The sequence below is a fragment of the Phytophthora cinnamomi genome (genome assembly GCF_018691715.1).
Source record: "Phytophthora cinnamomi strain GKB4 chromosome Unknown Contig21, whole genome shotgun sequence".
In the NCBI taxonomy this organism is placed as follows: domain Eukaryota; phylum Oomycota; class Peronosporomycetes; order Peronosporales; family Peronosporaceae; genus Phytophthora; species Phytophthora cinnamomi.
Window position 1 is genome coordinate 2,795,014 of NW_027150954.1, and position 21,524 is coordinate 2,816,537.

The 21,524-nt window shown below is 51.1% G+C and overlaps 2 protein-coding genes across 2 annotated transcripts; both read right to left on the reverse strand.

The window, feature by feature from the left end:
* Positions 1–13,102: 13,102 nt before the first annotated feature.
* Positions 13,103–13,522, reverse strand: IUM83_03802 (putative aldose 1-epimerase; the record flags this gene model as incomplete). The annotated part of the gene is made up of 1 exon (XM_067927834.1): positions 13,103–13,522. One exon carries the CDS (start codon positions 13,520–13,522, stop codon positions 13,103–13,105), a length of 420 nt encoding a protein of 139 aa, XP_067795345.1.
* A 34-nt stretch (positions 13,523–13,556) lies between these two features.
* Positions 13,557–14,268, reverse strand: IUM83_03803 (rhamnogalacturonate lyase A; the record flags this gene model as incomplete). Its single annotated transcript, XM_067927835.1, has 2 exons — positions 13,557–13,958; positions 14,026–14,268. 2 exons carry the CDS (start codon positions 14,266–14,268, stop codon positions 13,557–13,559), a joined length of 645 nt encoding a protein of 214 aa, XP_067795512.1.
* Positions 14,269–21,524: the final 7,256 nt, after the last annotated feature.

Sequence of the window (21,524 nt, forward strand, 5' to 3'; positions counted from 1 at the left end):
GCTGAGCGAATGCGTGAAGGAGTGCGTCTGGATGTGCCGTCTATTGAAGGACATTGACACTGAACAAGTGGGGGCTACGGTGATCTACGAAGACAACCAAGGCGCGATGGCACTGGCGAAGAATGTTGGATACCAAGCTCGCACGAAGCACATCGACATACGCTACCACTTCATTCGCGAGAAGGTGGTGAGCAACGAAATCGAGGTGGAGTATGTCGAGACCAAGTACCAGCTCGCTGATTTCATGACCAAGGGTCTATCGTCGAAGACACTCTGCTACTTGATAATGTATAGCAACGTTGGACCCAAGCTCTAGACATCGAATTGAGTGCGGGTGTTGAGGTTGCACTTTGCTGTCTGATCGACTGGATCCCTACCGCGAGGCAGACGGCCTGCGCGTATCTAGCACGTGCCACGGGAGGTCTGTGGTTGAAGATGGGAAGATCTCGCAACCTGATTGGCTGGACTATCTCTGATACTGGAGTGTGATTGGACGACAACTTCAATTTGGGTGCCTATGATTTGCATGTGTTGAGTCAACCGTTTTGAGACGCCGCCGTGACTAGGCGGATCAGTCTTACGACTGGCAACTTCGTTTGGACCGCAGCCGAGATCGTTTGGACCACATCTACAAGCCTCACCTACTAGGGAACATTGCATACACTAGGGACTGCTAGCTGGCAAACACACTAACTTAAATCGAGCTCACTTTCGGATTTCCTTCCAACTACTCCCTCGACTACCAAGCCTCATTCGCACACTCAATTTAGACATTCTCGAATATGTTCTTCAGCTTCTCGACGACAGGGAGGTTCGTCCTAAGCGCTCTCTCATCGTCGTCAGTGTCCGTGGTGTCAGTCCTCAGCAATCTTTTGGGGGAAGCAACGATCTGGGTGGTAGCGGCGACACCGGGAATGTCTGCGTTCATTGCCACTGACGACGTGGCACTTGTGGCGATATAGGTGGTAGCCAACAGCACGATGTAGTGGAGACTCATGGCAGTGGCTGGTCTTGGAGCTTGAGGAGTCAGGAGTAAACTGTGAAGTGAGCAACGATCGTACGCAGGGGGTTGATCTTAGTAAGAAGAATGAGGATTTGGCTGTAGTGCACTTGGCGAAACCGTACGTACTCACAGTCGCGTGAGCACTACTTAATTGAGTTACCTCGAGCATAAGCCAGGGTTTCAATGACAGGTGGCATCAAGAATTGCCACAGGACCAATCTTTGGATTTGGAGCGGGAATGCTTTAGGCACTGAGCGGTAGCGCGCGGAACAAAGATGGCGAGAAGGTCAACACGAGTCCACTCATGCATGACCAAAACTTGCAGGCATTTCAGCAGATTCATTGTAGTGCCCAGATTGTGCCGAGTACACTATAGCAAGCGAACCCTTGAAGACAGTTTTACTATCAATGCTGATACAAACTCAGCTACTACTGTGGTAGATTAACTGCGTACACTACAGCGTACGTGACCCCTGCTGTAGCTTGTCCGTACTTGTACAGTAAGCATAGCGTGATGCGAGGGTGAGGGCGTTTCCTGTTTTACGGCTTTTGTACGTAAGCGAGTGGTTAGAACGAACACAATCTCCATTTATTTATAATACAGCTGGTGTATCACCTGTATTGCGCGATAGTCCCTTCACGCTATCTGATCGGTCTTCGTACATGTCGCGTTGTGCCTGTACCCAGGTCCCGCAATAGTTTTAAGAAGCAGAATTGGGGTTCTTGCTGGTATTCGAACACTCATTTATTGCGCGATGGTCTTAGGCCGCAAAATTCCATGACAACGAAATCATTATCAACTAGCAGCGATGACTAGAAATCATTACTTAATAATGTGATTTCCTACCGTTTTTGCTGAGTTGGACCAAATCAACAGCGTGCGCTGATTGGAGAAAATGTGGGTAGTATCGAAGCTGAGTCTCATATTATTATACTTGTATGCATACTTTTTCGTAACCACTCAATCCAATTTTTGTATAGTCAAATTCAAGTAATGTTAAATGCGTCGACATATCATTATTACCCCGCACGGAAAGTAGCAATAGTAAATAATTTTCATACACCAATATCACTACTATTTACTATAATACTTTTTTCAAGCACTGCCTGTTGGCCAAGGTACGCACGTCGTCTAGCTGCGTGGACGTTCGACGCGCTGCTGAATCAAGTTCAAAGCTACCAGTGCGGTGCAGCTGGTGGTATGATATGGATTCTCACTGTATGAATATGCATATATGTTGTGCTTTAGATCAAAGCTAGCAAGATGGAAGAAGCTGTTATGAGACAGCATGCGCACCCACGTACCGTTTTTCACTGCATCTGTGGATTCTACTGCGTTGTCAAGAGCTTGCCCGAATCTACAGTAAGTCTATAAAGACGATTACCGACTTCCCTGGCTGTAGTGGACAACTGCATATAAGAGCGGCCAATGAAATTGCAGTATTTAGAGGCAGCTGTCACCTCGGCATAGAAATTCCGCTATAATCATTTAGATACAAATTTACCGGTTTGGTACAAGTATTGTGATTCTGATTTCCACTCGTTCGGCGATGTCCCCGGCGAGCAAAGATGCTGGAGCGACACGCACTCGGCGCAGCTCTCCACCTTCTCGCGCTCCATGAGCGGCCGGATGCGCGGCCACGCGCACGGCCACACGCACAGAGGAGCCGTCGTTGTCCACCATGACACAGCGCTAGGGAGCGATAGACGTAGGGGGTGCAGAACGAAAGTCAGACGGAGGGCGCGCTCGCCTCGCCGCAAGAAGTGACGCACGTCCTTCTCGGCAAGCGAAAAGCTTACTGTTATCCGAGCTGTAGAGAAGTGCAAGGACGTTAGCAAGGCTAGGTATTCATGAGTACTATCCTAACCTTACGAATTTGCTTATTAGTCTAGACGTAAACTGGTGCTGAAGCGGGTACGAATCAAGAGCACACTATTTTCCAGTGTGCTGCCAAGAATGGCAGCAGCAAGAAGAAAGCGCCCCACCGAAATCGGCACGAAGCTGCCACTGGAGGCAGAGCTGGAGCCCGTAAAGTGGGTCAACTACTTCAGACAGGAGGGAGTGCCCATTTTGAGTCTAACGCTGACGCTAGAGGCCTAGACAGTAACAGATGAGTATGATGTGGAGGGTTTTGGAGGGTCGTGGTCCTGGTTGCACGCCTTCAAAGCCCGACAAAAAGTGTCCATGAGAGCAAGAACCCGTGCTAGATCAACTCGGACGACACGTCGAGTAGGCTAGATGCTCATAATATTCCAAACCGACCCTCATTCGGTATGCATACCAGTAACCGAAAAAGGCACAGGTTTTTTTTTTGCCTGGTACACTGTGCCGGTATTCGAGTGTCCACTACAAAACAGGGTAGTCGGTAGAAACTGGATTAACGTGTGCGGGGACTTATCATCGGGCTGATTCAAGCGCTGTCCGAAAATTTACAGCTGCTCACTGGCAGTTGCTATGCGACTTCTACGCTGATCACCCGTTGGTTAACCTTGACGAGGTTCAATATGCGTTCATGCGTGTCCATCTCATGAGCATGTCATCTTTGTGGTGAAGTGGTCCTCGAGGATTTGGGAAATGAGCGAGTGAGGGATCCTGACCACGTCATAAAACCGTAATACTAACGGAGATGGATCCAGATCCAAGATGTGACAGCAGATTCTTACAAGACATGCATCTGGGCTGCGGAGAGCGCAAAGAAGTACATAAATAGGTGGATATAACATTCAGGGGCTCCTGAAAGCAAAGCGGGACATGGGAAGGCTAGATGCAAAGGTTAGGTGGATTTGGATCCAGGTTATGTCTGAATCCAGACTCAGGTGGATCTGGTCTTATTCCTGGATCCGTACTGCTCATTTCCTAAGCGAACTCCTTTCCTAAGCGAACGTTTTTATAGGCAATAGTGGTGAAGTCATTTTTGCATATATTGACAAGAAATTACTCCGTAAATCGGAGCTTAGGGTTACTAAATATAGGCGAGCTGATTCAGAATGGCATAAATTCTCTCATTTCTCGATAGTCTCGGCAATGACTCGACCTCTTACGACTGGAGATGCCAAACGGCAATAGCCGTACACACGCATAGCAGTAAACTACATCCACAAGCTTAAAATGCTGGTAAATAGCAATAGCGGACGTTCTCGACCGCCTCTGTGGAGTAGCGCCTTCGCAATTTTGCCCAAAGTAGTCTTCACACAAACCCAACGCGTCCTAATTGCGGTCGCGTTGGGCACTTTTCCCCGGTTCTTAAGTACCGTATCTCAGGCGTGGCTTGGGCAGACGATCACGCTGAAGCGCCAAAAGTGTTCCTTGTTGACGTTGCGTCCTTAGGGCGTGCGCGGTTATCGTTTCCTGGACGAGGTAGTCTTCCCTTGGTTCGCGTCAGTATATCCTCAACGCGGGCGTCAGTATATCCCCAACGCGGGCGTCAGTATATCCCCAACGCGTTTGGTGTGCGGCAATTATCGTGCCAGCACGTTTGTTCGCCGGGCACGCGGTTATCGTGACGCGCTTACGACGGTATCCTTTAACGTTTCCCTCGTTTTGGGCACGGGTCTGAGTGGGTGAGTACCCGAATCCACCAAGTGCCAGGAAGCCGGGTTTTCCTTACGCCTCTGCCGACGCTTGGTGGTCATTGAGACAGAAGGAAAGAAGATCCAGTTGCGTGCTACAATCAAAATTCGGGACTGAGCCTTAACCTATCCTATGCTGTCGACTGACTACCTTGAAGCTTGCTAAGCTTCGGTTCCATGCCTAACCCCACGTCTGTCGTGCCTCTGGCCTTCAACCCGATTCATGATTTCTGGACCGTGGTCGCGGATCGGGAAATCCCCGATCCCGGGTCTGCTGGATCGGGGTCCTAGATCGGAGTCCCCGACCCTGAGCCACTGCATCGGGGTGTCAGACACCGGCGCCCGACCAATCTGGCGACCCGACCCGACTCCGGTCTGAGCTGCTGCCCCTTTCCCGGAAACCTTCGTCTTGGACCGCGGTCACCTTCTCTCACCTCCTGCGGGTAGTATTGTCAATTCTGTCCAAAATTACCAAACGGGTGCGGTTTGGCTCTGGTCACGAAATCGGGCGGCGAATCAAACCTAGTCGCTAATTGGCCAATATTCGACAAAAGCGCCCGAGTGCGCACTCAGCAGTCAACTCAAGATGGAGGAAGCGGTAACGGGGCAGCACGCGCACCCCAGTACTGTCTACCACTGCCTCAATCTCGGCTATACCAGAAGCCATCTCGCCCACGTCTTTAATAAGACCGAGCACACGACCGGCAACTGGCTGCAAACCTCCTACGAGACCGGAGTGTTCCAGCGTGCTCGGACCACCCGAGAGAGGAAGTACATGAGCCAGCAATGCATCTGGCTGTTTAATTACTACCAGCACCATCCACGCTCCTACTTAGATGAAGCTCAGGACGCCTTCAGACGAGCTCACGGCACCGAAATCTCCAAGACCTCAATGTGGAGCATTAGCCACTCGTTTGGTCTAGTTCTGTTACCGCTTCAAGTGCGCCCCCTGGTCTTGGCAGCGACGTGTACACTGACAATGTTGCTGGTGCACCTGCAGGCGCTGACAACAGACCAACGGCTCGTGCAGGCGAAGCTGTAACGGGTGCTGCCGGAGCTCGTAGCTCTGGAGACGCTGCTGTCGAAGCGCTGCTGCAGTCATCTGTAGTGGTCGTGCTCCTTGACTACGGGTGTCTGTTTGCGATGGAGATGTGCGTGGCGCCACTGTGGGCTGCGAGGTCGACGGAGTGCTGCTTGGTGTAGGGGTGCGGCTTCGCAACGGGTACGGCGAGACACGCGTAAGACTGAGCTGGTGTGGCGACCTCCGTGGCGTGGCCACCATGATGCAATTCCGGAACCGCACAGCTGCAACTCCCAGCTTGCAAGAGGAAAGCCTCTAATCACGCATAAGTATCATACCTTATGATAGGTGGGCGATTGGCAGATCGGTTTCGCTGAATCAATTCAACCAATCGCTCTCGGAAGTTTTGAATCGAACGCACAATATTGGATCTGGAGTATCTACCGTGAGCAGAGTGAGGATTTCCACACTGCTCCACCCGGATCCCCGCGTCTCGCCAAGACATGCTTCCTTCTCCACCACTTGGAATCTTCGGAAGACACCAGATGAGCTCAGATCCGGCCCTGCCAACGGGTACACAAGGCGAGAAGTTCAGCACAGATCACGGATCATCGAGGGGGGCCCTCTGTTAGTCGGTGTCTGGCCACAGTTGGAAAGTTGGATCCAGCGATCTCGCAGATTTTGCGGATCCCGCTACACCGCATCTTCATCAGTCTAGAGACTAATCCATTACGCTGGACCGACGAGAAAAGTGCTCGAGCAGCGAGCAATTCACATCAAAGAGCTGGACGTTTTTTTTATATGTAGTCGAACTTGCTCACGTGAACTGGTGCCACAGTACTTTAGTTCTTCTTGGTGAAGTGTCGTTCGACAACCGTGAGATGCTCAGCAAACGCGGATACTCGCTCAAAGGGCAGACGATCGTCATTCTATGTGACTTTCAGCGTAAGCCGAGAGTTTCCGTGTTGGTGTTTATGGGGGGTTACTGACATCATTGATGCTTACGACATTGCCGGAACTACCATTTGACGCACCACCCGGGTTGCTATGTTATACTGTGGTGGGGGTACGAGTCGGTTTGGGATTGTATTCCTGAAGGGCGATCAGTATCACCACCTCCATAGTGCTTGCTTGCACCCGGAACAGTTGCGTGCGGGCAGGTCCAGACCGTCTATGAACACGGTCACGTTGATGTGTTCGGGCAGGGGGTTTCCAACCGGCGAGGCTGTGAGTACGCTTATATCTTGGATGTACTCGTGCAGCTCGCACCTTCCTTGCAGGTGAGGAAGCGTGAGCACTGGCGATACTCATAGTTCGCCTGGTCCGCAGCTTCTCACAGAGCGAGGACCATGATGCGCAGACCTGCAGCTCCTATGTAACGGGGTTACACGCACAAGTGCCTACAGGCCACTTGTAGTTCTAACGTATAGGTGTCTGTTAGACGTTTATATGATTCCTCACCTTGGTGTAAGGTACACCAATGCCTACATTGAATGTGCCACCACTATAAGTGGTCCACACATACCCACAAATCCTATTTGTAGAAAGCAACATTTTTCTACCAATCAGTAACATGCATATTGACTGGGAACTGCCAGCCAGCCGCTGGCAATCACTTTTATAGATGATATTACATTTTGGAGGACGATCAATTTAGATTGAATACAGTTCTCATTTTACTCTAATTAGTTACTGCAAACAGCACTCAGAATGTCTAATCGGATAGTAAATCGGCTGATTTAGTGCCTTATTCAGAGACGGGAACCCTTATTTATTTTGGCCCATCCCTTATTTAGAATTGGGTACCCCTAATTATAATCGGCCTGATGCAGCATCGCGTCAAAGCTATTTTAGAGTCGGAATCGATTTGGTCTCTAAGTAGGTTTAAATGTCAGCTCCAACCTCGGCATTCTGAGGAAGTCCGCACAAATGAATCCACCGAGCAAGCGGCTATGCAAACACTAGCCAAGATATCAGTCAAAATAGGAGGAATCAACAGGACGAGCAGAACCAGCGTCCGTGTCGAGGACGCGGAGTTTCGCTTCGACCCAGAGGGCAGCTTTGATGACCTCTACGCGAGAGCGGAAGAGCGCATCGTAGCCGCACTAGCTGCCTTCGATATTAGAACGTTGCGCCCTGATACTAATCTCTACGCTAAGCCAAGTCAAGGCGCCACTCAGCAGGGCTGGGTGGCTTTAACGGAGTCAAATTGGACTGCTGTTGTGGCCACGGTCCGATCCAACTTCCAGCTGCGTCGCAAAGACACAGGGCCGCTCTGCTTGATTTTACCTGACAGCAAATGAGAATAGCTCCAAGCAGTTATTCTCATTTGCTGTCAGGTAAAATCAGGTAGGCGACACAACGCGGCGACGTGCAACACGTAATCGTATTCAACAGGCTGCGGAAGACATCGACGAGTTCCTTGCAGAGCGGCCCGACGTTCAAGTTGGGGTCATCGCTCGTACACACTGGGAGATGACCCAAGCGCGTCAGCCAGCAGGGACTACCGTTGCTGTTCCCGAGAGTGCAACGTTTCGGCAGATGCAACATGCCGTGGAAGCTGCCAACCCTCCCGCGGACCGTGACGAGGCCGTGTTCCAAACTATTCCTGACCGCATCAACGAATCGACCGAGCTACAACTTACGTTTAACGTTCAGGGCCTACGCGCCATACTCGGTCTGCCAATCCACAACGCAGCGGAATCTTCTCAGCGTTTGTCCCGCCACCGGAACCCGAGGAAGACATCGAAGACGTAGACCACCACGAGGACTAGGAAAACAAGAGACACAGTAACTTTTTCGAATGTTTTTACTCGGTTTTACAGCATTGCTCCCTCGCTCGGCTTGGGGATTGCGAAGACGAGCTGCTTCGGTACTTGTACCAGCACTTCATCTTCGCCAGGAAGTCCCCGTTCTCGCGAGGGACAGCCTAACGAGCCCTGCACTCCAGCCCTTTCCTGGAGAGCCCCAAATCGAACTTGAGTAAACGCAACAAAGCTGACGCGCTAAAGCCGCTGGAACCAGCTACAAACCTCTGACGAAGCGCAGTCTGCAACTCTTCCGTGTAAAAGCATGGGTGGACCTCCACATTGTCTGCAACGAATCGCTGGACGTGATGGGGCTGTCTCGACTTCTTTAATCGTTTACCTGCCACCACGTGGCCGTCACGTGTGAACTGCTGACACCATCGAAGTACCGTACGCGAGCGGATGCCGAATATGTGGCCGACACGCTTGCATGGCACACCATACCCGTAGTGCAGCACCACAGCTCTCCATCGAAATTCTGCGGCATACATCGTGTCTCCGCCGTCTCTCTCCCTCACCACTCTGTTCTAACAAGATGGCTTTAGAGCCCAGTTCCCAACTCCTATTTAAGCCGACTTACTCCGTTTAGTACCCACATTAATTTCCTATTCAGTACAAATTACCATGCATCGGTTTTGCTCACAGCCCTGATTTACAGACCTATACGGATTGACAAAATCACCGGTTTCACAATATATGTTTTTTTTTATTAGATTTATATTATACTCGTGGACTCGAGTATAATTAATTCAAATTAAACTGACGCTTCCACACACACGTAGCGCAAGTGTAACTCGTACTAGTGAGTCAAAGAAGGCCCGCTACAACTCCAGGCTCTAAAAAAATACACAGCTGTCAGAGATCTCCTGGAACTCGGCAGAACACTTCATCGACAGCAGCGTTCGCGAAAAGCAACGACGATACAGGAAGAAGCGGAGCGAACAGCAATTTATTGACCCCTCCTCTCCCCATCCGAGACTACCTGTCATCACTCTCCTCGTTGTCGTTTACGCGTTGCTCTTTAACGATTTGTACTGCTTTCGCTGTAGCTTCATTCATCACGATATCCGAGTTCATCATCAAAAAGGGCATCGCTTCCAACCTTTCTGGGATCATTCTCTTTCGCAAGTAACGCAGCATGCACTTCCTCGAAGGAAAAGGCCTCTCTACCTCAACTGAGGTGGCCGGGAGACACGCCAAGTCGATGTACTTTGACTTTTGCCCCTTTCTCGATATCTCCCGATCGCGGTTTTGAATTCATGAGGGGTACTCCGAGGCTTGTGTTCCGTCTCAGATGCTGGCTCCGTCAAGTCGCTCGTAGCAATGGGAGCGGATGATGTATTTGCTAGTGAAATCTTTGATCTTCTTATCGGAGACTTGTTGTATTTCTTTTTAGACGATACTGCACGTGTTTGCTGAGTTCTACCGCGTTTCCGTTTTGTGGCGGCTGCCTGGGTATGATCTTCCGGAATATTAAGTAAGTGTTGCACTGCTCAGGCTTCGTCCACGGAGAGGTTTAATTCCGGTCCCTTTATTTTTCTCACAGCAGCAGCTTCGAAATCGCAGGACTCCGTGATATGTGCATCAGCTTAAGACGATAGTCGAGATCCGGAAATCGTCAAGAATTTCATCGAAAATGTCGCGAGCCTGAAGCAAAATCAAGCCTTTGCTTCGAAAGCGCTGGGTTGCACTTCCATACCACCTAGTAAGTCCATGATGACGAGGTGTTCAACGGCAGTCGGCAAATCCTCGGCTATCGGGAATCGCCGTGCATCGTCTTCGGGAGCGTTACTCGGGATGTCTCTGTCGACATCGCCGTTACACTTGAACAGGCACAAGTTAGAATGGAGTTCCATGTATCGTTTCAACATCCAGTGAACGCCGCTCCATCGTAGATCATGCATCGGTGCCGGCTTCAACTTACACACACCCATTTCGTCGCAGAAACACTGGTCGTTTTCTGTGTTCGATTTCCGCATCAGCCTTGAGGCATTCAACGTCGCCATTGAATCAGCACAGTTTTCGCGAAGGCAGGTACGGACGACGTCTTCGCAACAACGGAGTTTGGTAGAAAAATGGTTTAGTAGAATTGTGTAGTCGGTCTTCTTTGATTGTTTAACAAAGTTGTTGCAGACGTTGCAGGTCTGGCCGGTGACGTAGGGTTCCCTGAATATGAGAGAATGAACAACCTTCGACTCCAACTTTGGTGTTGAAAGCCTGAGCGTTCACTGGATAGTCATGGCTTCTACACGGGCGAATGCCGCGATTACGTGATAGCCGAAAGCAAAGAAGACTGAGATCGAAGAACTTGGAGAGTCTGGACCGAGCCTGTAAGAAAAAATTTGGGCTTGACAGCGATGATTCCAAAATGAGAAAGCGACATACAACGAGGTCTCGCATTCGGATCAATCTGGTGAGCTCTCCCGTGGAATGGCTTCTCTACCAGAGACACGGAATAACGCCGCCAAGACTACTTCAACGTATAGGATACAATAAGATATGTGTATTGCAATTGCTTGAGCATGCTATTGGTATTGCTACTGTGACGGGGCCACATGAGCACCTTGCACAGAGGAAGTGTGCTGACGAGAGTATACAAACTCTCAGTGGACGGCAGTTCACGTGTCCCCGGCCTAAGGAGACTGCTTGATCAGAAGTACGGTAAATCTAAGAATGAGTGTATTTATAGGTTAGGACAGATTTGGCCTGCATACAAATCCGAAGTTCCCTATAGTTTATCCTATATAAAATGTATCGGTTGGCTCTCAACACTATTGTGTCACTACTCAGGGGAGTGACCTTTTGTAGCCATCCCTGAATAGTGCCAGGGTCACTATTCCATGTAACCCCATTACAGCTTCAATATAGATTGTATGGCTCGCCTTGCCGACAACCCATATTCAATATATATTGGGAGATCCCTGATGGGGGGGGGTCAAAGATACAGCACAGTGTTTGATAGGGCTCTAACTTATCCTGGTCTCTAATAGCGATCAATAGCGTAGATGTCAATCTACAACTATCATATAAACTAAAAGTAAACAGCAATTGAGTTATTTTCATGTGATGCACTGCTACAAAGTACTTCGAAGTAATATTTTTGTTGCACTCCTCGGAGCTCAGCCGGCCGAGTGCAACTTGTCGGAGTGAGGAGAGGCGAAGGTTGGTGAGCTTGGTAGAGTAGAGGAAGTAGTTGAGGGTGGAGAGTGGAGGAGACTTGTGGACTTGAGAGTAAATGTGAGAATGATTCATTTTTGTTTGGAGCCTGCTAAGGAAGCGAGATAACCTTCAGCACTGCCAGGACATGTAGGAATCTAGCTACTCATACAAATAGACTGTTACCCATTGCACCTACAGGGTGCATACTTGAATATGCGCAGTCCGGTCCAGCGGTAGATTACATTGAAGGCACCATCTGTGTCGAGTAAATCTTCGATTGACGAACAGATGAGGAAAATATAACAATTTTCGTAATCGACACTCCTGAATTCTCCGGTATTGCACTCAAGTGACGGTAAAAAAAATTGGGAACAATTCCTAGAAACGTTTTGTGATGGAAGTTCGACTGCAGGACAATCGCGAGGTTTGGGAGGAAGTTGGTATCGATCATTGTGGGACGTCAACGCTGGCCGAGTCAGAGAAACCACTCACCGTCGTCGTTATGAAATTGTTGAAGTCCGTCGTCTCGAGCGCCAAGCGAACTGCCTCCGTCATATCGTCCCACATGACTAAACCTTGAAACAGCCCGGGAGACGTGTACATGAGCTTGATGCTGGATCCGTCGAGCGATCCAAGCGCGGGCGGAGTGTCCGTCGAGTAGGCCCCGAACACCCCAGATACAGATACCGCAGATATCGTAGCACTCTCGGAGAGGCGGGCGAGCCAGACATTAGCGTTCTCCCAACCGTGACGGTGGCTCCAGTACAAGGGAAATACGCTGTGTCCTTCGGTAAATACCAAGAATACGTGATGGCTCAGGTACCGTTGTACTATATCATCCGACCGTACACTTGCGATCTCTTGGTAGAGTGGACGGCCGAATTGTATCGAGGGGGCCAGGCCCAGCGTTTCGGGCTCAGACCTTTGTTGGTGTTGCCACGAGGGGGGTTTCGCCACTGAACAGTCGAGTTACACCACTTGTGTTTGTGGGAACACCACCAATGCCACAACCGTCCACACGTTAAAATAGAAAGGGACTATCCACGCAAACATTAATATAGCAACGCCACTATTTCAGGCGGAGACACTCCACAATGGAGTTCGTCCACTGAAACACATATCTAGTAGTGAAGTTGTCGTTCAGCCAGGGACTTGACTACGAGCTGCGAGGCACGGGGGTCACCGTCACATGCTTCTGTCCTGGACCGGTGCGCACCAATTTCGGCACCACTGCGGACTGTGACGACGCAATCTACATGAATATTCCCAGGACTGGTTGTTCACCCAAGGACTGCGCTGCACTCGCGTTGCAAGCTATGTTTCTAGGCCAGACTTTGGCTTATGACACGTGGTTTGCGTACATTTCGGCGATCCTCGGAGCTTGCGTGTCCCCGAGGCGTCTTCTGACGGCGATCTGTGTCGTGGGCATGAACGCACCGAGCCAGATAGATCGAATGCTACGCTGCTAAGGGGTGAAGAGGCTTTTGTATTGAACGGTACACAACAATTTGATTGAAAACTTTCAACATGAGATCTATCCGCTCACAGTATGATAGCTGGAGATGAAAGTTTAGTTTTGCTTAGCTCCAGGGCGTCGAAGACGACGGACGGCGACAGATACTTTTGAGCCAGGTCGGGAGAGCCGCTGGCAATCGAGAGCGTGATGGTGTTGGAGCCCGCCACAAGAGCGGACGACGGGATCGCGTACTCGTACAACTTGTAGTTGCCCATTGTCACACCGCGGGTGATACCGCGCGTCTTCACAGCCACGGATTCCGGAGTCGCGGTCTGGAAGTCGTTCACCTTGACGCTCCAGTTGGTGATGCGAGCGAAGCCGTGGTTCGGGAAGCCGGGGGCGCCGCTGAAGTTGGGGAACACAACAGGGATGCCACCGCGGATGGGGTTCATTCCATCTAGGCACGAGTCCTTTGACATGAACAGCACGTCCATCTTGGGGTCCATCACCACGCGGAACGACTTCATCGGCACTGGATCTCTATGGGTGGGTGATCTTGACAGTCTCTAGCTCTGCGTTAGCACTGCAGAAAGGCGCCAGCAGGGTCGAAACCAAATCAGCGGTCTTGAGCATGAACGACCAAGCCATCGGTCTGGTAGTGCGAGCATTGACCTGGGCCAGCGTGATACCGATCTTCAGCGTCCAGCTCTCACCAGCCTGGGCATCCGTCAGGTCAAAAGTGACCATGATGTCGTCCTTGGCAGCACGGACTTGGGTCATGGGGAACATGCTGTTGTCGTCCGATCCGGCCGCGCAAGTGATCGGTCCCCACGCAGCCAAACGCAAGTCGCTCGGGTGCATATTGTGGATTTTGTCAGCATTCAGCAAGCCGTCGAGCGTGCCATCCCACTCGCCAATGAGCCAAATGGGCTTGGTGTTCAGCTGACGTGGCTTCGAAAGTCTCCGGGGCGGACGCACCCTCAGCGACCGTAACACTGGTCATGCCGACAGCCAACAGTTTCTTGTACACGATGGCCTTGTAGGTGCCGGACTTCATCTTCGGCAAGGTGGAGGTCTTGGCGCCAGCGTGCACTTTGACACAGTACGGGGCATCGGCGTTGGAGAAGCCCACGACGACTTCCGAGTCACCCAAGACATCGTTGGCGTTGGTGATGGTGCCTGCAACCTCGCCACGCTTGGCGTCCGGGACGAAGCCCGTGAGAACCTTGTCCTGGAAGAAGCTTAAGTCCAGGGTCAACGGATCGGGAGCGGCTCCGCTCGTGAGCGCAAGCGCGTAGGGTCACGCGCTGCACAGTGGACGCCGCCGCAGTCTCGTCCATCTCGGAGCAAATGCTTAATCGTGATGCTCCTGGACGCCAAATCCGTCAGCACCGAGCGGACATCAATCGCCGCATTATCACAACTACCGCAGTGGTGAACGGTGACCACCAAATTGTTTCGTCCACAGCGAAGCTGCGTCTCACACTGGTAACTGCACGAGGAGCTTTCGTGCACTCCAACACGTACACCTTTTGTCCGAATGAGGTCGCATCCTTTGACCAGCCAGGAATGGAGAGCGGCTTTTACGTTGGTGTCCATACTGACGTGAGCGTATGGATTTCTAGCAACCGCTGCTAACAAATCCCCATTTTCCACAAACAACAGAAGACACCGTATGTATTTGCGATAGGTATTCATCGAGTAATGAAAAGAATGTACTAAGACACGGGGTGTGCACCTTATTTCCTCGGACGCTTGCCATTCTGGAGCCGGGATTCGAGCGCTCACTTGGTCGGTTTCCGCGGGCAGCGGGATAGGCGTAGTCCAGATTGCAAAGTGCCAGGACTTGGTAGTCTGGTAGAGAGAGGCTGCAAATCAAGCCTGGAATCCGGTAGCCGATCTCGGACAACATCACGGCTGTTATCCGAGCTCTCACTTGTGTGGCTTCGGGAGTTTGAGATACGGGAATCGTCTTCGGTGTTCGCCCCAGTGGTCGTGTATGTTCCTGTTCATGTTGCGTATCATGCTCCTAAATCCTCCGATCGCGTTTCTGCAATAGATTCGGTAGGGTTTGTATCCGAAAGCGCTAGTGTCTCCGTGTCTGATTCCACCACAAGACTGTTTTCGACCACATCGTCCGCTGTATCTTGTTTTTCCTCTTCATCGGAATCATACGTACGGCGCATCACCTGGTGGTGTGGAAGCACAAATTGTCGGCAACCCCTGGCATGTAATTACCGCCACGGATGCAGGCGCTACTAGATGACAGCAAGCTCCGTTCTTTTCAAAGTACAAACAGGGGCACGCCTTGGAGCGGGTGTCCACAATCCACCCGCCAGCGGGCACACCCTCTAGCAACTTGCGCCTAGCATTAACCGACTTAATAGATTGCTTTACAGACTTTTTTTCAGTTGCTGTTAGCTCCGGTCGCCGCTGGAACACTCGGTACAAATCCGCAGATAAAGTAGAAATGCGTGGTAAAAGCTCGACTTCAATACAGCCGCGTTTGCATAACAGGCGATACAACAGCATCAAACGTTCGGATGCAGTCGAAAAGTTGCAAAAAGAAATTTCTAGACTCAAAAATGCAAGTCGTGCGCTGTTCAAACTTTTAATCAGATTGTCCGGGGATTGAGGGCCTTCAGGACACTCCATTTTCAGCCTCCGGTGGTACTGTTCAAGAGGGTTATTGGTCGTGGCATATCCTCTCGGCGTTCGAAATGCCTACCACTTTGCAAATCGACGTGTCTCAATCCACTGTGTTATCACATGATCTGCCAGCTTCCACACAGCAGATCCATTAGGAAATCTTCTCCAGTTTTCTAAGACTCCATCCTTGATTGCTTCAGCCTTTTCCTGTGGCGCATAGTGCATGTCAGATAGACCCTCAAAAACAATACGAGTATCTTCGTAAGATACCCGAAATTGAGCTGCATATTTCCATTCATGTTTCGTGACGTGAAACCAGCACATTAAAACAGTAGTATGCGGAAGTTCTGTGAGGCTGGCATTGAATTGGGCCTTGTCGGCATCCATCATTACAAACTGTGGGTTAAAACGTGTTCCACAAGTCTCTTGACATACGCGTTTGATGTAGCGAATTCACCAGCCGATATCAAATTTGCGCTTCGGTGACGTACAGTAGTACGCGAGTGGCAAAAAGTGACAGCTTTGATCTGAATATCCATATGCAAACACGGAGTAGCTGTGAATTACCATACTATGAGTGCTATCCACATGCAGCATGGTCGTGCAGTCGCTTCGGCTTTGCACATCCAGGTATCCCCGGATTTACCTGAGACAAGTCATACCGACGCGAAATGGAAATGCTTCTGAACCATCACCAAGGAGTGAGACCACGCGAGTGCTCCTCGGACATCCATCCGGTTGGGAGTCACACAAAATAACCACGTCTAGATCTTGCATAGAGGTGATGTCCAGGGTGTCGTATAAATGATCATTGCAAATCTCTATCATCGGAGCCATAGGATTCATATGGTGTTTTCGTCTCCAGTTTTTCACGAAGTCGATCACTTGTTGGTTCTTCGGCGCAGGTCCCATCATATCTTCCTCAAAAACCATAGTACAAATCACAGCGAAAAGCCGAGCAGTAGTTGTTTTAATGCCAGAACTAAGTTGTTGCACAATATAATTCATTTCAGTTGTCACCTTTTTTAGAGGTGGGCTAGCGGACCCATTGTTGGCTTCAGCATGGGTGTGCTGCTAGAAAACTTCGCATGCCCCAGACGAAAGGCACATCTTGAACTTGTATCTGCACGGACAGGTGGAATTGCCGATCTCTTCAGACTCAGAGTTGTCGTCATCTTGGGATCGGTATCGTCGTGACCGACACGTAGCTAGCTGGACTCTCATCTTGAGTACTGAAGCTGCTAGGGAATAGTCTCGGGCTAATAAATGGTTGATTGTACAATTAGGTGCGTCGCTTTTTCCTATGCTGTGTGCCGGTAGCGAATCACAAAACTCCTCCAGGGCAACCGTAGCGGATCTCCAAATCCTGGACCACCTTGGCCTATGAGAGGTATCAGTTTCGTCGGCGCTGTCGGAATCCGATGACATATTCTCCATCTCTCTCGCCCTCGCTTGTAACTCGCAAACTCCTAGCTGTACTTACAATTTGAGCGGAAATGTAGTCTACGTGAAAGCTATTCATACATTTCAGTGGTGATTATACTTTTGTGTGGGAGTTTCGCTATTTTTATCAGGGTGACTTCCTACATATGCGGCTGACAGTCTTACACATAAAATACGTAGCGTTACACTTGTTTTGGGCGTTCAAACACCTTTTAGCGGTGCCAAATCGCTCCACTCTGTTGCCACTAGCATCCACGGCTGGATAGGGTAAACAACCGCGGCGACGTAGAGTTGGGGCTTGAACTTCAGCGCAACTGCATACTCCTCTGTGGAGGCTTTGATTTCAGGGAACGGGGTCACATTGTCGAACTCTATTTCATCGGCTACGACAAAAGCGAGAAAACTTGCAGTGAAGACGGCGAGGACGAGCGGATTCATCGCCGGTTGGATTGAATCGGTCGTTTTTGGGAATGAGGCTCGAGTTGCTGCTCACGCTTTTGCAGAGGTGGAAAACATACGAATGCTCATGCCGCAATAGACTTAGATCCTCAGTGCCTATCAAGGTATTGATCTCACGTCATTATTGAAGTACCTCCGAATCAATTGACTAACAGTGATGGCGTGAAAAAAAAATACTTGGATAGGATGCTGCCATCCCCACAACTATCGCGTGACTCATGGCGTCGATATACGGCACACAGAATTGAGAGTGTGCGAATGAGGCTTGGTAGTCGAGTGAGTAGTTGGAAGGAAATCCGAAAGTTAGGTTTCGTTTAGGTTAGTGTGTTGCCAGCTAGCAGTCCCTACTGTATGCAATGTTCCCTAGTAGGTGAGGCTTGTAGATGTGGTCCAAACGATCTCGGCTGCGGTCCAAACGAAGTTGCCAGTCGTAAGACTGATCCGCCTAGTCACGGCGGTGTCTCAAAACGGTTGACTCAACACATGCAAATCATAGGCACCCAAATTGAAGTTGTCGTCCAATCACACTCCAGTATCAGAGATAGTCCAGCCAATCAGGTTGCGAGATCTTCCCATCTTCAACCACAGACCCCGGTGGCACGTGCCAGCACGTGCAGGCCGTCTGCCTCCGCGGTAGGGATCCAGTCGATCAGACAGCGAAGTGCAACCTCAACACCCCCACTCAATTCGATGTCTCGAGCTTGGGTCCAACGTTGCTACACATCATCAAGTAGCAGAGCGTCTTCGACGATAGACCCTTCGTCATGAAGTCAGCGAGCTGGTTCTTGGTCTCGACATACTCCACCTCGATTTCGTTGCTCACCACCTTCTCGCGAATGAAGTGGTAGCGTATGTCGATGTGCTTCGTGCGAGCTTGGTATCCAACATTCTTCGCCAGTGCCATCGCGCCTTGGTTGTCTTCGTAGATCACCGTAGCCACCACTTGTTCAGTGCCAATGTCCTTCAATAGACGGCGCATCCAGACGCACTCCTTCACGCATTCGCTCAGCGCCATACTCGGCCTCTGTAGAACTTAACGCGACAGTCTTCTGATACGTCGAACGCCACACCACATGAGCACCGCACATCATTAACACTGTCCCGCTTACGGAACGATGGTCGTCGCGGCTGCCGGCCCAGTCCGCATCGGAGTAGGTGACGAGCTCGGTTCCACGTAACCCGTCGTAGGTGATTCCCACGTCCTTGGTCTTCAGTAGGTAGTGCACTACCTTGATTCCGGCGTCCCAGTGCTTCTGGCCAGGGTTCTCCAGGAAACGACTCAACTTGGCAACCGCGACCGAAATGTCAGGTCGTGTTCCACATGCCAGGTACATCACGCTGCCCACCAGCGATCGGCAGGGCTTCGACTTCATCTTGGTCTTATCTTCTTCCGCCTGCGATTCGTCGGTCTTGGTCAGATGAACTCCAGTTTCCATAGGCGATGTGCACTGCGCGCGTTCTCTTGCCCAAACTTCTTGATAATCGACTCGGTGTACGCTTGTTGAGAGATCCTCAGTGTCTTGTGATCCATGTTGTAGCCGATCTCAATTCCGTGCGCGCCAGAGGTCCTTGATTCGAAACGTCGCCGTGATTCCAGCCTTCACCGATGTAATCACCGCATTGTCCCGCGATGCGATCAGCATGTCGTCCACGTAGAGGCACACAATGCAGTGGTCGTCTCCATCCCCTCTTGTGTACACACACGGGTCGGCGTCAGCAGGCTTGAATCCCATCACCTTGAGGTGCGCGTCAATCGTTTCGTTCCATACTCGTGACGCCTGCTTGAGTCCGTACAAACTTTGCAGCAACATACAAACGACGTCCTCTTCACCGTCTTCTTCGGCAAGTGTCAAGAGGTCTCGGAGTCCCTCTGGCAAGTCCATGCAGATCTCTTCTTCCAGCTTGCCGTACAGGAACGCGGTGTCGACGTCGCATTGCTCGATGTCGTATCCATCTGCGACGCATTTCGCCAGTTTGGCGCGAATCGAGTTCAGGTAAGCCACCGGGGCGTACGTCTCTTCGTAGTCCACGCCGTGACGTTGCGAGTAACCCTTGGCTACGAGACGGGCCTTGTGACGAATGACTTGTCCCTTCTCGTTGTGTTTCAATGCGAATACCCAACGACAGCCGATCGGTCGTTGATGAGCTGGTCTCGGCACCAGCTTCCATGTTTTGTTGGCCACGAGCGACTTCAACTCGCTCTGCATAGCCCTCTACCATTCCACTTGGTGCGCACTAGCCATAGCTTCTTCATATGACGTCGGGACCTCTTTCGTTGCAGCCATTGCTTGGCCACCTTCAATTGCGAGTTGGTCCTCGCTAACCTGAACTCTGCCTTGAATCATCTTCTGGCGCTTCGTGCCAGTAGTCGAGGGCGCCGCGACTTGCTTCTTGCGAGCTCCTGCCTCTTCAGGATCCGTTGTCTCGTCAATGTGGCGAGCACGCGATCGGGTAATCATATGATGTGTCGATCCGTATGGCACGATCGCATCGTTTACGCCCATGTCACGTTGAAGTGGGATAACGTCCCCAACTTCAGAATCCATTGGCACGACTTTCCTGACTCTTCCGGTTGATACCCACCATGGCTGGGCTGCTTCACCTTGACTTCATTGTCATCCAGCTCACCATGTCATCCAAGACTTGTTGTTTCCACGAACTTCACGGTGCGCACGATTTGTACCTTTCCCGTCGCCACGTTGAGAACTCGGTATCCCTTGACACCATCCTCGTAGCCCACGAATCGACACTTGAAGGCCTTAGCATCCAACTTGCGACGCTTCTCGTCGGGAATGTGCGCGTAGCCAACTGAACCAAATACTTTCATGTTCTTGAGCTGCGGCTTGGTTCCACGCATAATTTCATTGGGCGTCTTGACGTTCACCGAGTTGGGGAGCCGGTTGATGATCCACGCAGCCGTGTTTACGGCTTCGGCCGACCTCTTTTTCTCGATGGCTTCGTGGTAGAGCATACAGCGCGCCATCTCCACCAAACTTCGGTTCATGCGCTCAGCCAGTCCATTCTGCTGAGGCGTGTATGGCACCGTCTTTTCATGCTTGATACCACTGCGGTCGAGGTAGGCCTTGAACTGCTTGCCCGTGTACTCGCCGCCATTGCCAGAACGTAGGCGCTTGATCGTCTTGCCTGTTGCGTTCTCCATTGCTGCCTTGAAGATCTTGAACTTCGACAGCACTTCCGATTTGGCCTTCATGAAGTAGACGGTCACGTGACGTGAGTAGTCATCGATGAAGGTTACCGCTTACGTACACCCACCGGGTGTCTTGGTCTGCATCGGATCCATCACGTCCGTGTGCACCAGATCCAGTACGCATGCACTCTTGACGAGCTTCTCCGGGTGTCGCGGATAGTCGTCCGCTCTCATCTTGCCCATGCAGCTGCGCAGACGGCACCACTTGTGACACCATCCGAAACGCAAGGCACTCCGTCTGCCATGGTCAACAGCTGTTCGTAACGTTTGAACGGGATGTGGCCGAGACGGGCGTGCACAACGGCCCATGGATCCTTACGAGATGCCGTCGCCGCACGACACACCTCGCCCCCCCCACCCCCTCCCACTGCCTTCAACTTGTAGACGTTTCCAAAACGCTTGGCCTTCATGACGGTAGCATCGCCATAGCGAAAGACACACTTGTCCTTTCTGAACTGCGCGACGACGTCCTTCTCGGCCAGCTTCGCAACCGAGATGAGGCTTCCATCAACTTTAGGGATGCATAGCACATCCGACAGCGTGACAGACGTTTCGTCCATCAGCTTCATTCCGACGGTGCCCTTTGCAACTGCGTCGATCTTCGTGTCATCCGCGATCGTGATGCCGACTGGCGTCTTCAGCTCCTTCATGGACACGAACTTGTCCCGGACGCTGGTCGTGTGCGAGCTGGCGCCGGAGTCCACGAGCCACTCCGACTTGTCCATCGCACCCATTGCTGTATACGCGAA